We start from the raw sequence: 19,114 nt of genomic DNA, 5'->3' as shown, positions 1-19,114 counted from the left end.
CGAGCTAAACACGTTCAAATCGATTCACAGTATTAATTCACAGTATTATCCTAGAAATTTCCATAGTTTTCACTATTTCACTTTAACGTTACACGAATGCTTCAGGTATTGTTGTTGGGTACATTATACGTCATTATGTTCGCAGCGATTTACGCTTAATCGCCAACTGATCTTCGTTTTGTCCATATACAGGACAATTTTCTTACGTAAAAATGATTTGGGAAGAATTACAGAAAAACATCGACGATCCTCCAGAATATCGAATATCCTTCTCTATTTTCTCTTCTTCAAGGCTTTGGATCATTATCTGTACGAAACTAATCTTCTGACAATAAATTGCCAAAAACGTGTATCACAGTGGAGATATTATGGAAATTATTCGACAAAGAAATTCCATTCTTTTAAAATGAAAGTGTATTTTCGACCAATCGCGAGGAGAGACGTCAACGGGAGTCGTAAATTCCCGTTACGATTATAGCAATCGACACCACGAGTTGATCGATCCCCTGATTTCTGTTAAGATAATAGGGGTGATTGAGTTAGTATAACACTGTGATTCACAGAATTATAAGGTTTTATTTCCAACACTTAAGTTACACTGTTGAGTAGATATAATTCCTAGATGACAACTTGTCGCCCGAAGGTAAGATAGATATGCACGCTAGAGCAAGGCTCTTATAATGGAACTTCGTATGTCAGTGGACGTAGCACTAGAGGATACTTAATAGAGGAAGTGATTGTTCGTGTTTAGACCTAGACGTTAGAATTGTACTTAGTTGCTGATTTTTCTAACGGTGTAGAAGAAGTAAAGTTGAGTGACGATGCTGTGTCGGAGGAAAGCTAGCGATGGATATGTCTAGCGCACGGGACCATCGGATTTGTTCATAACGTTTTTGGTCAGGAAGTGAGGGCAGTATGCATTGCTTCTGACTGGATAAACGGAGGTTGGTGGACTAGGAAGGGTCTTAGCCGTCCGCGATAGAAAGTTGCTATTAGGAAGCATCGTACGTGGGAAACTTTCCCTTTCAAGCCGTGGTAGACGATATTTGTTTGTCAAGATATTTATTCGGTCTGAATGATCTTAGCAAACAAATTATGATGGGTACTTAAGGCGATTGAAGGTACGTCGTAAGGATAAGCGGACATCTGGTCTAGGTAGACGATCGCCCGACCGTAACAGGAAGACCTCGGACTGTGGACACTTTCAGGGTGAAATAATTTGTTCGAAGGACGAAATCTCTCGATTTCGTTAATAATACTCGACGAGTAAGTTTGCGAACGGTATGACAAAACGGTGCAAATGCGAGTCCATATCTCGTTGGCAAGGCCTTCCGCTCCGGTTCCACGGGCTCATCGATGATTTACGAGCCGCGAAAAAGAGCGGCCAGAGCACCGGGGATAAGACGTGTCCCGGGCACGAGAGGGTCGGCCTTGCAACTTCAGAGACAATTTATCGTTGCATCGATCCCGCAACGAACGGGAAATTTTATAAACTGCCTTTCGAGAGGGCAACGAAGGAAAAATTGGATCGCGTGTACCCGGTGGTGGAGAAGGGCGAGGGGTTATTGGAACGGAGACAAATGAAATCGGAAAGCTCTCGTTCGCATGAAATAGGATAATTCGAAATTGACCGGCCCCCCGATGTCGCCGATCCCTCGCGGCTCTTTATTACTCCTCGTTTCTCAATTCCAGCTTTGAAAGCAACCGTCTCGTTAATAAAAGCTCAACTTCCAGAGAACTTTCTGTTCTCGTAGCTTCTTGCCCATTAGATTCTCACTGAATTTCGCGAGGATATCCAATCGAATTCGAGAATATCGTACGTATGTGAGAAATATTAATATTTTGAAATGTGAGAATATTAATAATATTTATTTATTTACTTTCTATTGGTGCAACAACGTTTGATGAAGGTTGTAAATGTAGTATCGTGGACGAATGACCTAAGAAATATCTGATGAATCATCGTCACTTAGGTCTACCCGCAATATTGTTTAAGTGCCTTCAGGTCAAAAAAGGCCTGGCGATCGTATTAGGCGAATCATAAAACAATATCGCGGGAAGGCCTAAGTGCTGTTAGGTCGAAAAGGGCCTGGCAGTTTTATCGGGCAGTCGAGTAGGAGAGTCGTCGATTTGCCGAGTTGTTACGAGTTGTAAACTATCAATTGTGAGTTGTGAATTAACTATTTAGTTATAGCACATTACTGTTTGTGTTTCTTGTCTAATCCATTGTAAATAGATCTATTGATCAATAAACTTATTACGTAGGATAAATAAAAAATTCCTATATAAATAATATAGGTATAGGTAAATAAAGAAAGATAAGTGCGAAAGATTAGTGTCAACCTACGTGCTGTAAATCTCGCTTAGCTCTTAAATAGAATTTAGCAAGGTACGAAAAAGTTTCAGTTTTTTTTTATTTAATATTTCACATTCACAATTTGTCCAATTTGGACATTTGGTAGAATTTTTTGGCTGTTTGATTATCATGTGGGTGGCTACCCCCAGCGGGGTACCATCTTCGTGTTTGTTAGGTTATATTCTTTATAAGATCTGTTGGGTGTTTCCTTTTTAGTCTTCTTTCTATGCTCGATGTTTTTTTCTTTTTTTATATTTGTTTATTTGGATTTTACAATTTGTCCAGTAGAACATTTGGTAAAATATTATAGCAGTATACTAATATAACATGTGTGTGGCTACCCCCAGCGGGGTACCATCATCGTGTTTGTTAGGTTATGTCCTTTGTGAGATCTGTTGGGTGTTTGCTTTTTAATCTTCTTTCTATGCTCATGTGTTGACCGTTTCCACCGCCAGCCATTTCGGGTGCGTTGCTATTCTTTCTCTGTATCTTCTTGCACATCTGCAATCTCCTCCTTGATCGTTGGTATTCCCAGGTCTTTCCGAATGTTCTCGTTTCTAACGTACCATGGGGCGTTTACTATTTTTCTAAGAATTTTAGCTTGCATTGTTTCTATTTTGCTTATATGGCTCATTGTTGCTGTTCCCTATAGTATAAGTTTCGGTTGGCGAGAGAAGAAATTGTCCTGTTTTCGGATTCAGTCGATACAATTGTTTGCGTTAGTATTAGTTACGCGCATAGATGCATGGAATAACAGAGATTTTCTAAAGATCGAGCACTAGATTCGATAAATCAGGAATATCAGGACAGACGATGCAGTTATTTCGAACTTTGAGCACAAACATCAGCGAGACGAGTTTACGTTATTTTAGTGACTAATTCCAGAGAGATTAAGGGTAGACCATAATCATTATGGTAAGTTTTGACAACAGATTTTTGTCTTCTCTTGTGATTCTTATGATTGGGAAAAAGTAAAGTGTTTAGAAATGGAAGTATGAGCAATACATATTTTGTTATAACAGGATGACCGCTTTGAGAAATGGTCAGTACTCGGCCAGAAGAAAGATAAACATATATATATTGATACGTTGCGTCGTTATGCTTCATGTTACCAAAGCGAAGGTACGGTAAAGTTGCCCTCTATTCGTCGGCGAAAGACGAGACGACATAACAAAAGAACGCTTGATCAAAGAGCAAAAGTAATGAGAGATACGGACGATGGGAATAAAAAGGACGGTGGCTTCTTTTTTTCCATTTATTGGCTTTCTCTCGTTTACTCAACGAAGTCTCGTTTAGAGTGCTTTTGATCCTTATTACTGGGTACCGAGACTCTCGCCCATCGTTGATGTACGGAAAAAGAGAAAGAGCAGGAGAAAACGCTATCTTAAAAGATTTTAATCATATTACACCGACTATTCTATGGAGTTAGGAATAAATTAATGTACCGTGTCTGATCGAATTATCTCGATGTAATTCGTCTTCCAAGTACGAACAATGGCAACATCGAGATCCTTCTTTCGACGATTAAAGACGTGTCTGTACAATTAAAAGGGTGGACCGGTTTTTCGTTGAAAAAAGTCACCGAACAGCAACTCTGTTTCGCGATTAAAGACCACCTACTAACTCAGTCCGCAACACGACCTAATGACTTAGCCGTTTTTATCGCGCCGTTTATTCGACAATTAGAGCAGCAATTGGATGCAAGAAAGACCGAGCGTTGTAGAACGCAAGCGGCAAATTGCAGTTGCTTAACATTAACGCTTTGTCGCTTGTCGCGGTTTCATTTGCACCGGTTCGCCAAAGTTTCGCTGTCATGCATTTTTACGCGGTGACCCATCAGAATCACCGAGCATATTCGTTCCATACGTAGTTAAAACTTTCAAAATTTTGGATATGGAAGGTTTAATATTTTCGTTCTTCCATCTTCGTCTTTCTCTGACTCTCGTTCTCCCATTCGAAAACTATTTCCTGTTACAAATAGAAAAAAGAATTTGACGAGTTTTTCTCGATTTCAGAAATTGAAACACGTTGGACTATGATGTTCTCATATATTTACATTTTAGAATTTTAATAGGGAGAAAGAGAAATAGCACGCAAAAGCTTCGCTTGAAACTTGAGCTGATACGTACGGCAGGACTGTCTGGTCCCCTGTGCAGTCGACTCTACGGTGTAGCGACGTAGTAATATACCACGAGCAAGAAATGATAGCCACCCCGAGCGCTGAATTATCGTTTTAGTTCGCGCCATAGCCTGTTGAGCAGCCAGAGATTTAGAAAGATCTCGGCCATTGCAAGAACAGGGAACAGAACTTTCCTTCTACCATCTATTAACTGTCACCGGTTATTCTTTAAGGAATGCATTCAGTTAAACGCAATTAAACAATAAATAATTTACTCACGCACACAAACTATTAGATTATAACATAAATTCGTCCTACTTTCATTATTCGTTATTATCTTTCGCTTAATTAATAATATTCCTTTAATAAATGTAATTTAATAATTCACACGCGCTATCGAAGAATTTGGAATCGTTACGTGTATCATGGAATCAGGAATTCGAAAAAAAAAAGACGAGTGAATTTAGAATTCTACTATCTTGGAAAGTCCTCTACTCAAAAATAGATCAAACTAAACAAAATTACTGCCTACGTTAATTTCGAATAAATAATACAATCGTGAAAGATAATTAAAAAAAAAAGCAACGATCTAAAGTATTGGACAACCAGCCTATCCGACCAGCGAATGATCGCTGAATCATCGAACGAATGTTTTCGTTATTGTCAACGCGTAATCGAAATGTGACTACTAGGCCCACCCTTCAAACTTAATCATAGGTCCTATCGGTCAATCGATTAATTAACACGGATTAGCGGAGTTTCTAGTCATCGCTTAGATTGGATATCCTGTATAGTAAACGTATGATACAGTGGATAATGACCGAGGTAAATAGAGTTTGTTGTCCCTGGATTATCGTTGCTAATTGCAGTTTGCGCAAAGCTCTGGGTCCCTGCTCTCTCGCGTCCAACGAAACAGACGGTTATAACGGATCGAACGGCGACAATGGATCGGCCGACGCAAATATTGACCGCAACAAATATAGGCCGGGCCGACAATCAAAACGTCAGCTCGGCTTAATTTATCGCGATCCTGCAAGGCTGCCCCGCCGCGGCTTGCGTTTTTCCAACCTGATGCCATGTCGATTGTACCGCGTTTATTGAAAGCTCAAGGGCTCGACGTGTGGCCCGTTGGTTGCGCGTGACGTTTCCAAACTCCAAACGCCACTTCCCAACCAACATACCGGAACAACGCCGATGCGTACCGTGGTGTAAGAGGCGTGAGAAACTGACGCGAATTTTGTCAACACTATACCTCGAGAGCGGTTGTTGACAGGGTTCGATTAGTTGTACCGAACGTTTGGTTTCGTTTGAATTTCCATTTTATTTGGTTTTTTGAGGAAAATTGGCGATTTTGATAATTAACGATTATAGAATTATTATTTCTGATCCAACAGAGATTTTTATTCACAAAGTGTTTAATCCTGCAAATATTGTCGGTTTATAGTTTGTACTTAATACAATCCTTAGGTTTATGGCACGTTCTTACAAATTATGGAGAAAGCGGATATTTGTCCAACGGAAAAGCCGAGTTTTCCCAGGAGCTAGGTCATCCCTGAGCCATGTTGGTAGGGGGTTTTCTTCTCCAATCTTCATTTATTAACGTTGGCTATAACCAATGGGCATCGCGGATCGTTACCCTCACTTTTCTAACGAAAAGTGTGAACAACGAATCCACGTCCTTAGTTCAAAAGACACACTCACATCGAGTTTTCCTCCGTAATCACACAAGAACGAACTTCATTTGTTCTCATCACGACAGAGCAGTCACTTCATCCCTCTAGACTTGTTCTCATCACGACACAGCAGTCACTTCATTTCTATATTTCTTCTACGACATCAGGACAGCCAACTCAAATTCTTCGACTTACGCTCTAGACTTGTTCCACAATAACATTCAAGTAATAGTTAAAGCTTATCAGTTAGTCTAAATCAACTCGAATCAGTGGTCAGGGTTAGGAACAGCAGGAGTCAAAAGTTAAGGATAATCTACAAGACAGTCAATCGACAGAAGGTATATCATCACCGTCGTCAACACGATAAGGAATCTCAGTTCGTACTCATTCGGAGTTGTCATCTCAAATACTCAATCTTGTATCACACTGAAGTTGTTGGATCATTCAAATATACAGGGTGGTTTGTAACTGGTGGTACAAGCGAAAAGGGGGTGATTCTAAAGAAGTCGAAAAAAGAAGTCGAAAAGGAGACGTGATAAAGTGCACGCGTACCGAGCGAAAATTCAAACTCGATTTTTTCGAAAACAAAGCCTCAAACGAAAAATTTTTATTCTATATTTTCGACTTCTTTTTTCGCATAGAATAACCCCCTTTCCGCTTGTACCACCAGTTACTAACCACCCTATATATTAGATTGTCCGAAAAGTTTCTTTCCTTTTATGAGGAAATATTAGACGAACAACGTTTTACATTATTTTGTCGAATTACGTACGATTTATTTCATTCTGTTGAGATAAACACCGCGACATTTTACAGACTCGTTTTCACGTTTGTATGAAGGTGCACTGTTGTAAAAAACACGTTTGCGAAAGAAAAACACTTTTCGGACAACCTAATATTAATTAAAATGTCGAGTGGAACGAAATATCTATGATTGTAAAGTTATTTGTAGAAGATTTTAAAATCGTGATATCTCTTTTTAATTACAGAGTTGTTAATTAAGAATGCGCGATGACACGGCGAATTTGTCAGTGGACAGCAAATCCGCGCGAGAAGGCGCAGGGTATGGAAATGGAACCCCAAAAAACAAACTCTCACCGCCAGGAAAAAATATTCTTGAAGTGTAAGTACCATAACAATTCCATGTACATACGTAGTTTCCTCTTCGATTATATTGAGTACGTAAGATTTCGTCTGCTTCTGAAATTTTCCCCTTCGCGACAAGTAGTCCAAAAGCAAAGTAACCGCTCCGAAGACGAAACTTCACCGCGCGAAAAATTAATTTACACAAGCTGGTCGCTTTATCGACAACGTGGTGACTGAACATTTCGAAGAACTTCGTTTCTGTACAATAGCTCAGAGAAATAGGGAAGGGGATAAATGGCGAGCTTATCCGTTACTGATCGATGGTTATAATGTTCATGATCGATGAGATGAAAAATTGCGATGTTTTTTTCCCTTCTTTAAGATCGACCGCTCGTTGTCTGCGTTCCGTTGTCCAGACACTCGATCATTCCTGATCGATCGCTAACCAATAATCATTCGAGATTTCGCGAATCGACGATGTTGCTTCGCCGTGATAATTAGAATGCGGATTTTTATGCACGTTTATACGAAATTTAAAGGTGCAGAGGTGTAGAAAATGCATAAATGCTATATCTGCCTGTTATAACTTTTAATAAATAAAACGAACGAATTATTAGAACGAACAATTGGAAAAGTAGAAATTTGCATAAAAATTCATCCGATCTATAGCAACGATATTTTGCAAAAATCAGAGTTTCCATCCCTGATGTTGGTTTATTAAACCTTCTTTTTATGGTTAGAATAGAAACGAGAATAGTTTGAGGAAAATTTAAACAGCGTTTACGCTGGATCCGTCGTGCTTCTTTCGCAAGTTTTCGCAAAATTTGCATTTATTCGTGGCCGGAGGATATTGGCGAGAAAGTTGAGAGATTGATCGATTCGAGTGGCGACAGATGACGGAAACTACTGACACGAAGGAGGCGCGTACAAATTTTTCTTGGATAGATAGTTTCGCGAATTTTCGTGCCCGCAATAATTCAAGAAAACTCGTCGTGTAGGAAATAATCGTTCATATTGAGAGATGGATCGAAACGAAACGTGATTAATGCTCCTTAGAAACGTGCACGCCGATAAATCACTGCAAGTGAAAACTGGAAAAAATATATTATATACAATTCATCATACATATAAAAACCGATACTGATTTTTCTCAAGCATTAAATTCTCACCCTAAGTGACCATATCGTGTGTTGTATAAGATTTTATTTCTATTTATTTGGTTAGTGCGATACAGCCGCACTATAGGAGTAGTCTTTTAATTATTTCGATTAGCATAGTTTTATCGTTTGTTACGAAATTTGTCACGTTCTTACAACACGTAACAATCCTGCATAATAATCCGACAATAATCGTTAAGTTCATTCTGTTTGGAACTTGGTTTACAGCATCCAAATTAATTGTCAGCCTGAGAAATACAATTACACCATCTCATCGAATTAACGTATAGGGATCGAAGGGAAAAGTTTGCTCGTTCAACTACCGAAATCGGACTTGTCGAGCGCGATTCGTTCACCGGGGGGTAAATTCATCTATGCATCGTACTGTTACGATGGCAGTCTCGTGTTCCTTGTATAAAATACCCATCGTAGATTCGTCGCAGGAGTTTCGAACAGCAATTACTCCGCTAATGGAGCCCCTACGGGAAGATCCAGACTTCGTCGAAGCCCGACACTTGCCGGGGTCGTCGCGACGGAAACCGGAAACTTCGCTTTTCCTTTCACACGCCGACGACGATCCTTCACGTCCTGGCTGTCTACGTTGATCCGCCAACCAACGATTTACATAGTGTTCCCAGCAGATTTATGATCTCGTATAATACAGCGTGCCATTTAACTCGTTTATTACGATGCTAAATAATGGGAATCGATTCCCGAACATCCATGTTACTAAATCTTCGTACAATCGTGAAAAGCTTGGATACCTTGACTCTTCGATAGCAATGGGATTAAGTTTCATTCGACTGGAATTCAACATTAGTTCAAGTCAATCCTAATATAAAAGCTTCTCTTTGCTATGTTTCATTTTCTGCATTCATAAATTATTGGCTCTGTGAAACCCAGAGCGAGTAGTTCAAGATATCATAAGTAACAGAATATTTCCTGGTTTCATGTGAAACGTAATAGTTAATTCAAATTGTCAAGGAAATTAGACGACGATAATTTCGCATTCATGTGAGATAACGACGCAGAAATTTGTAAAAACCATTTGTTAGAGTTAGAAGAGGAACACGATGATGAACGATCAAGAAGAAGAGTTATTATCGTAGGGTAACATTTGCGAGAGGATAAAGATTCTTGGACAATTTAGCGGGGCCATTTCCTCTGAAGTCGTTGGATCGTTTGTCAGGGTGTTTCAGGCGAAAGAGAGAAACTGTTGGTTTCTTCGTCGCGGAACTTCCATTTGTATTTTAGACGTTAGTGCGCTGTTTTATAAAACACATTGAGTCGTTTCCCAGAGGAAATGATCCTGCTGGTCGATGAACGCGAAGCGTTTTAACATTTTTGCCACTCGATTTCTTTCATTCATTTTGAACGAGCAGGAACGCGTGCCGATCGTTATCGGTGTTTGTCGAGGAGCAACGCGCTTTGAATTAACTGAACGGTCGCTTACGTCACTGGTTTCACGACTGTAGTTCACCACACGTTTTAACTACACGTTTGTGCAACAATTCTCAGCTAACTAGGTTTACGAGCGCCGAGTCGATCTTAAGTAGGAATAAGGTCTCGAAATCTGGAACTTCTCGGAAAAAAAGAAAAAGAATCAGGAAATTCGAAACTCTCCAAGTCCGGATAAATAATAATTTGTATAAACAACCTACGAAATTATTGCGATGATACGAGTTTATTTGCAATTAACACTGGAACTACCGATAGTTAACACGAAGCTATTTCTACCACAACCAGTCAAAATGACTGGTTATTTAAAAAATATGCGATAATAGAATATTTTTATTTTTTTCGACTTATTACTTTCTTACAGAAGGAATTCCACGTTATGTAGTATATTTTTGGTATTATTAATCCAGCTGGGACCATGATCCTAAACCCCTAAATAGGGGTTGACATATTTATGAAATTGTAGAACCAGTCGTTTTGACTGGCGTGGTATTTCTAGTGTTAGCATCTAGCGATCGATTCGGAATTTTCCTGATGACTGATATCGTCATATTGAATGGTACGCAGTAAAAATTTAAAAAACGTGTGGGAAGTTGTACGAAACGAGGAAACTGGTTAATTGGGGTTCGATAAACAGATTGCAAAACCCTTTTACACTTCGACAGGTACCGGTCATTTTGACTGATATTGGTATAAGTAGCCTTGATATCAAATTATTTTCAGTTTGAATACATAAAAAACAAAGTAAAATTCACTATATTATTCTTTTAGTTATCGTTGCGAAAGTCATTACATCATTGCGGAAAAAAATATAACACGAAGTAGAAATTTTAAAATAAAATTGCAAAACCAAGTCAATTTCACTGGTGTGGTAGTTCTAGCATTGACCGATAGTAAATTGAGAAATATCTAACGAAGATAATTAAGAAAATCTTAAATGATTTTTCATCGATAATAATGCGTTTATCAGTGAAAATATTCGCAGAGGTGCAATCGTCGACGCGATACCGGATTCGAAGTCCGGTTTCGCGATCGGATAAACAGGAGACGAACGTATATTTAAGTCTTCCCTGCTGATGCATATGAAAATATTGCTGTAGGATCTACAGTGTACGGAACCTTGTATATTTCATTTCAGACACGCTCCAAGATGCGAAGAAGGATAAAGAGGAAACTCAGTATATGCTACAAGAGAATGGCGATCCAATGTACGAATAAGATTTTTACAGATGAATGAGATTTTGTTAAATAATTAGAAAGAGAAATATAGGAGGAGTAAATATGGGAGTCAAAATGATTGTAGGAACTTACGGAATTAATTAGGAGATATCCTGATCGCCCTAGAGACTGGAAAAATCGTATAAATTTATTCATGATGATTTCTTAATTGTAGCAAGTATACCCTGTAAGAGTATTCCCGGATTGAAAATTAAACAATCGGAACTTTGCATTTCTATGGCAGAAGAAAGAAACGTAACCGATTCTTAAGCTTCTTTTCTCTCGGGAAAATAGTTTTTCTCTTGCATCCGGAAGTACTCTTCCATAACCGATCATTTTCTCGTGCTGCTACAAAGAGTAGAAGAATGGATAACGGGCAGCACATCGACGAGCAATTGTATCTAAAAATGTTCTTATTAAAAGTCAATATTACTTTGTGTCCACAGTGAATTCGTGCCACCTCAAACGAAGGAGGAGGAGAAGCCGGTTGCGTCGGAACAATCCTTGCCACCAGTGCCTTATTTCAAACTCGTAAGTATCATCGGTCAAAAGAAAAAAAAAAGAAGTAACGAAATAAAATACAAAGAAAGCAGAGAACGTCACCGACATTTGTCAAACATTCCACATACATCCTGTTACAGTTGAAATATCACCGTGTTAGTTTGGAATCAAACGACGAAATCGATCTTCTAGCGGCCGAACGGTTTGGCTATCGAGTCCCTTTGTCTTTGACAAACTTAACGAGCGCGATTCTGTCGATCGATCGGGCTTGTTTTTGTTTAGAACTAGTCAGATCTCCGTCCATTAATCACCGTTAGGCCAGCATTAATTTTCCCCGGGGTTAAATCTGCCGGAAAGGCAGAAGTTGCCGGCACTAAATCACTCGAGAATATGTTTCTGAAATTTTCGACTAGTTCGGCGACAAATTGCTCCGTCGACGCCACCGGAATCTCGCGAATTCCCGGCGAACCCATCATTCGGAAAATTAACATAACGTCGATGCTCGCGCGCAATTAATTAAAATACGTCCGTTGCCATGGCTGTTGCCCACCGGTACTTCCCCTGTGCTACCCCTTTTTCTCTCACTTTCCCTCAGTTCTCTCTGCTTCGCCGAAACTTTGAATTCCAGTTTAATCGCGGCGTACGTGAAAGCTTTGACCAAACTCAGTGACGAAAATCGCTCTATGTCTGTTCACAGTTTCGATTTGCAACATGCGGGGAGTTGATGCTGATTCTTGGTGGCCTGATCATGGGAACTTTGACAGGCCTGTGCATCCCTATTTCGACGATTCAGTATGGTGAATTCACCACATTGCTGGTGGATCGTAATACGGAGAATCAATCCAGTACACCGACGCTTATATTGAAGTGGTTCGGAGGAGGAAAGGTCTTGTAAGTCTTGGCGTACTCAGACAGACACGCCTACACTACCTGAATTGCATATTTTTAGCACGAAACCGAGACGCGAGACTCGCCTCTGACGCGTTACGTTAACGAGAAAATAGATCGCTCGAGGGGAATATAGTCTAGTTTATTCTGTCTAGTTTACTTTGGTACATCGCTACGAAGTTCCGTAATTTTCCACGTCGATACTGTTCCACGGAACGATACTCCGAATTGAGAATTTAGAAAAACGGTTTCCCTTCGATGAATAATATAACGTATTTATGAGATAAATATTATGATTGCAGGGGACCCAATGAAACATACGAAGCGAGGATGAGCGCTCTGTACGACGACTCGGTTGCGTTTGGTGTATCCTCCGCGGCGCTATCCACCTTCCAATTTTTCTTTGCCGTGTTCACGGTCGATTTATTAAATGTCGCTGCTTCTAGACAAATCGCTCGAGTACGTAAGATGTTCCTTCGCGCTGTTCTTAGACAGGATATGACGTGGTACGATACCAACACGTCGACCAACTTCGCCAGTAGAATTACCGAGTAAGTATACTTCGCTGTTAATCGATAACTCGTTAAAAGAAGGCAATTAGATTTTACACAAAAGATCTCAGATCGAACCTTGAAATACATTTAACAGCCAGACTTTCGTTTCCATTAAAATTCACTTTAAAATAATAGTTTCGTTAAAATCCAAATTTAAATCACAGATAATTAATATTTAAACTGTGAATTCAAATCAATTCCATTTTATTCGAAAATTCTATTCTTTCCTTTCGTATGGAAACTGTCCGGACGATAGACACGTTTCACTCGTTGAAAGGATATCCCGGAGACGTATAGCCTCGAGTAGCCATATTTTCTTACGTCGATCCGGCTTTCAAGCGAACATTGCGGTTTCGATTTCTCCCAGTTCCGCGGATATAAACGTAGCGCGGATCATGTATAACGGAGAAGCGAGAAGCAAAGTTTAGGGAACGAGATCTCTGCTCATCAACAGGTGGTCGCTCGTGAGAATCGAAATCCTTACCCGATACAAAGTCCATCTCTGTTTGCGGTTGCGTTTCAGACCGCGTAATTATCGAAAAGTCAAGGATGGATTCATAACGGACCAATTAAAGCGTCGCCACTAGAGCATTTCCTTGTGCAATCTGTTTATTTCGGGACGAGAATGTTCGCCGCAATAGTATATCCGTGGCGCAAGTCGCATAATTGCATAGACACGCGTGCAATTTCGATGAAAGAAATTCGACGTTGCACGGTGGCTAAATTTTTCTTCTTGTCGCCAAGTAGCGTTTCCGGTTTGTAGCAGACGATTGAAACACAGAATGAATCACGCTACCTTACACTGTTGCAGAGACAATAAATCTCGTTGCATCGTAAATATAGCATCGTGATACGCGTATATATCGATGTAGTTACAAGACCTATTGGCATTAAAAACGATTTGGCTCATAGTCCGCATTTATAACGACTATTACGTAAACTCGACTTAACACCTGTCTTAAATGGCAATCATCGAATGGCACGGATTTCTGTATTTTCTTTGTCATATCGAGTGCAACGATGTGCCAGGTTTTACGTACAGTAACTGACGAAAGTATTCGAATGTTTATTGGAGCCTTTCGTGAATATATTGTTTGTATCGTACAAAACGTTCTGAAATTTCATTAGTTAGCACGGCAATGAGAATCGATTAGTAGATATTGGCATAGTTTGATATCTGACAAAAAAGTAATAATGCTGTGTACATTTTCATATAGGTAGGTTTCCAGCTTTATCAATATACTCACGACAAGTGATGTCACGTTACAATGCTGATGAAATTCTAAAATGTTTTATATAACACGTACAATGTATACGTAAAAATTGTCTATCATACGCGTTCAAATACTTTCGTAATCCATTGTATCATCGTAAATCATTTCGTATACATTCGTCACAGTTGCGTCTCGTTCGTTTCTTCCTATCATCGTTAGGAATAAAAATCATATTTTGTAAAAATGTTTCTCGTGTCGCAACTTCCCGCTACATATTGCCGTTATCAGTTTGAAAACGTTATTTCACGTTGTATGACTGTAAGACGGAATTATAATAAAGTTCGCATAATTTGAGACAATATTGATTTTAGTTGAAGGTGATTACACGACATTCGCGAGTATGTGTTATTGTACCGTAAATGCTGTGTAATCACCCGGAAATGTCTTTACGTGGCGCCGCAACATTTTCACGAATATTCTAGAACGTGAAGCAGGATGAACAACGTTAAATATAAATGCCACGAACACAGTGACACTTCTCCTTGACATTTATACATACGGTTTGAGGAATCATTTCTTTATATCGTGCTAAAACGTATACACCGTTAGATTTTATTTTTAGTTTGCTTTCCGATCGCTATTTGACAGCTTGTTTTCTTTAATCGTATTAGAGGAGATAATGGAACTGCGGATAATATGGTCGCGCGATACAAACGAGAAGCTAAATTGAATATTCGTTGAAACTGAACTCCCCGAGCTTTTGCAAGGTGACCTTTGCATCGTCGAAGATAAGGCAAACTCTAATTAATTCATTCTGAATAGTTGCCCGCGGTTCCGTGTTATTTTCGTCAGGTACTTTGGATAGAACCGACACCAAACTATACGAACGTATCTAATTACGGTGGTGGTCACCTTGTACAACGACGAGAAGCCTGGCAAACGTGCCGACGAAGAAAGAATTTTCCACAAATTTATTCACGACTCGAATACTTAATCGGGTGAAAATTCATCCCAGAGAAATTTAAATTGAAGATCATATGTCAAAGTCCAGTTTTATTTTTATTGTGTGCCGTCTCGTTAATTTAATTTTGCAGCATTTGCGCGGACAATCAAAATATTCACGGTTGATGGGTAACCCGGTACCCGAACACCAAATTGTCCACACAAAATTTAGTAAACGTGTGCTTTGATAGAAACCTACTTTTCGATATAATTGATAATTCACTTCTTGCTACGAGATATTACCAGATATTAATGTTAAGCATTTTATGGATTAACGAATGTAACCAAAAGTTGTCATGACGTTGCAGAGACTTGGACAAGATGAAGGAAGGCATAGGAGAAAAACTGGGCGTGTTCACGTACCTCACGGTCTCCTTTATCTCCTCCATCATCATATCGTTCGTATACGGCTGGAAATTAACGCTGGTGGTACTAAGTTGCGCACCAATCATCGTCATAGCCACTGCCGTAGTAGCGAAAGTTCAGAGCTCCTTAACAGCTCAGGAGTTGAACGCTTATGGGCAAGCCGGTAGAGTGGCCGAGGAAGTATTAGGCGCCATCAGGACCGTGATCGCCTTCAATGGAGAGGAAAAGGAAGTGGAGAGATACGCTGAGAAACTAGTACCAGCCGAGAGAACCGGAATAAGACGTGGAATGTGGTCCGGAGTTGGTGGTGGCGTGATGTGGTTCATCATATACATCAGCTACGCAATAGCGTTTTGGTATGTCTATATTAAGATTGTGTGAAAATATTTGTACGCTTTTTGGGATATGCGTTTGCGTACTATAGCATAGATGAAAGAAATACGAGTATTTTCAGAATAAACGCTTCTGACGCGGGTAAACAGGCACGAGAAGGGTAGAAACGGGTCAGCCATGTAATTTCCGCATTGTGTCAGAGGTGTTTCAAGTAAAAGTTGTTTGCTTTAAAAGGGAAGCATCAGACAGGGGTGTTCCTTTGTTTGCCATGGAAAGTGGCGGTCTTGGCTACTCTAATTCGATATAAAACGATCTTCCCTTGGAACTCTTCCTTTTTCTGTTGTTTCCTCTTTTCGAAAATGGACGAGTTACGTACAGTGTAGGGAAAAAGTTTGCGCGTAATGGTGGCTAAGGGAAGGAACACAGGTTTGGTTAGAATAAATCAAATTTCCCCTCGCACGATCGTAGGACGAGGCACACGAATTTCTATTATTGTTATATCTTAAATCGAATCATATAGGATCGCGCGATGGAAAAGGGAAGTGTTCCGAGGAAACATCTGAAGAACGAAATGCGTGTGATATATTCGTCAAAAAGTTAGATCGTCGAAAGTAATCGGATAGGAATAGATTAAGAGTTTTAAGCCGTTTACATACGACTAGACATGTGGTATACGATCAGATGGTACACTGATCCCGTCTGAGTCGATGCAAACCGTAACTAGATAATAACGCTGATACAAGTTTACGTATATTGCAACTAGCGCTATGAAACCTCGTAGTCGCTGCATGTATCGTAACATGTTTCGGTGTATGTAAACAGCTTTAACCATTAACATAACACAAACACTGTAGCAACGCGATCTATTCTGTCGTCGTGCCGAGATGCATTGCCAAAGTTAAACAATGGTAACTTTGAGAGCATCGAAATTAGATACCTTTCGTTTCTGTGCTACCTCACTGGTCATCCTTCTATCTTTGTACACTATGTGATCTTTCATTGTCAAAAGGAAGAAGAGATCTCGAACGACTGCAATAAATCACGACAAGTTCTCGAGATGAAAATTAGAACGCATGTTAAATTGACGATTATCGTTCGCCAGGTACGGAGTTCAGCTGATCCTGGAGGACAGGCCAAAGGATGTGAAGGAGTATACACCAGCAGTGTTGGTGATCGTGTTCTTCGGTGTGCTAGCTGGCGCTCAGAACATGGGTCTGACATCGCCGCACCTCGAAGCGTTCGCGGTGGCGCGTGGTTCAGCCGCGGCGATTTTCCAAGTGCTTGATCGCGTGCCAACGATCGATAGCTTGAGCAAGGATGGTCAGAAGCTTCCATCCGTCAATGGTGAGATCGAGTTCAAGAACGTACACTTCCAGTATCCCGCTAGAAAGGACGTGAAGGTGTTGCAAGGTTTGAATCTGAAGATCAATCGGGGCGAGACCGTGGCACTCGTCGGCGGGTCCGGCTGTGGCAAGTCTACTTGTCTCCAGCTCATCCAACGTCTCTACGATCCTCATAAGGGACAGGCAAGTAAAAAGAAAAATTTGTGTTTGCGCGAGAAGCAAAACGGAGGTAGAGAATCGCTGGATCAAACAATGGTTTAGATCGTGCGATTAGATCGTTCGCATTTTTCTCTTCATTTTACTTTGAGTTAAACCTTTTTATTGTTTAAAGGACGCTCAAATTTCAGGAATATATAATTTATACGCGTAATTTGTACGTTTCAATTCTGTGTTCAAGATTTCCTTGAAACATTCCATTTGTGTGTGTTGAAACGGGAACGATATTGAAGAAGCGTAGCGTCAGTGAAAATTGGAGAACTGCGAAACGTGCTTATTACACAGCTGATCAAAAAAAAAAAAAAAAAAAAAGAGACGAAGAAAAGAACTAAAGAATAAAAAACTGCATATTAAATTTTTATAATTGCGATTAAAAAATTATATCGCGGAGCTGTTGAGATAGGAACCGTTGCGCTGGCGCCTTCCGTTAATGATATCTCGTATCAGATTTCCCCTTGTTAATTTAGAAAACTGTAACGAGCTGGTACTTTCGCTGTCGCGTTAATTAAATAATAATAATAATAATAATTCGTATTTTTATTATTCGTATTAATCCGTATAATTTAGTTTCCCAGAGTAATTTTATGTCCACGGTCGGTAGCCATGAATTTTCCATCCCACGAGAATCGTAGACTCGTCTCCTCAATTTGTTTGTTTACCGAGGGAACGGGAGTAGTTTATTAAAATGTAGAAACTGGCGATATTTTTATGCAGACGTTGCGCAACGAGCACGGTTAAGCGATGAGTTCGCTGATTAACCGAAAAAAAAAAAAAAAAAAAAAAAGTAAGAGACGAAGAAAAGAACTAAAGAATAAAAAACTGCATATTAAATTTTTATAATTGCGATTAAAAAATTATATCGCGGAGCTGTTGAGATAGGAACCGTTGCGCTGGCGCCTTCCGTTAATGATATCTCGTATCAGATTTCCCCTTGTTAATTTAGAAAACTGTAACGAGCTGGTACTTTCGCTGTCGCGTTAATTAAATAATAATAATAATAATAATTCGTATTTTTATTATTCGTATTAATCCGTATAATTTAGTTTCCCAGAGTAATTTTATGTCCACGGTCGGTAGCCATGAATTTTCCATCCCACGAGAATCGTAGACTCGTCTCCTCAATTTGTTTGTTTACCGAGGGAACGGGAGTAGTTTATTAAAATGTAGAAACTGGCGATATTTTTATGCAGACGTTGCGCAACGAGCACGGTTAAGCGATGAGTTCGCTGATTAACCCGATGAAGTTTTTCTTTCGGTCAAAGTCACAATGGTGAGCGTCGAGAGCTCGATGTACGCGCAATTACGGTTTTCGCGTATATCGTTCAGAAGAGCATTATCGTTCGTTCTTGCTAGAATTATTGTTCAAAAACGATAGAACTTTTCCTATGCCAATAAGACGATCGAAATTTTTATCTCGCATGAAGATTTCACGAGACGCTCGGAATAAAATACAGAAACATTCCCGTTTCGTAGCATCGAATTCCAACTCGATTAAATTCCACGGTATCCAGGCAAGCGTGACTCGCGAGGGTGAATTTGTTAAGTGCGTTCCGAGTTAACAATATCCCGACCGTGAATATATTCCATTATTACATCTGTATTCGCGAACGCGGCGATGGGAATTTTAGGG

At 39.8% G+C, this 19,114-nt stretch overlaps 1 protein-coding gene across 6 annotated transcripts in view; it reads left to right on the top strand.

Annotated features, from left to right (window-relative positions):
- The window catches only part of LOC100745824 (multidrug resistance protein homolog 49), a 75,385-nt gene that overhangs the window by 41,135 nt on the left and 15,136 nt on the right, over positions 1-19,114 (top strand). For 4 of the 6 annotated variants that reach the window (XM_012387225.3, XM_024368561.2, XM_012387227.3 and 1 more), the window contains 7 exons: positions 7,138-7,271; positions 10,988-11,057; positions 11,514-11,598; positions 12,266-12,459; positions 12,759-13,007; positions 15,535-15,948; positions 17,028-17,451. In XM_012387225.3, coding sequence (XP_012242648.1) covers positions 7,160-7,271; positions 10,988-11,057; positions 11,514-11,598; positions 12,266-12,459; positions 12,759-13,007; positions 15,535-15,948; positions 17,028-17,451 — 1,548 coding nt within the window. In that variant the 5' untranslated portion in view covers positions 7,138-7,159. The remainder of the gene's footprint in view (positions 1-7,137; positions 7,272-10,987; positions 11,058-11,513; positions 11,599-12,265; positions 12,460-12,758; positions 13,008-15,534; positions 15,949-17,027; positions 17,452-19,114) is intronic. The other 2 variants (XM_012387228.3, XM_012387229.3) reach the window with 1 other exon arrangement.

This window comes from Bombus impatiens, unplaced genomic scaffold (genome assembly GCF_000188095.3).
Source record: "Bombus impatiens unplaced genomic scaffold, BIMP_2.2 scf_0463, whole genome shotgun sequence".
Taxonomy (NCBI): Eukaryota; Metazoa; Arthropoda; class Insecta; order Hymenoptera; family Apidae; genus Bombus; species Bombus impatiens.
Note: the sequence above shows the minus strand (reverse complement) of the source record. Positions and strands in the feature narration are given on the sequence as shown.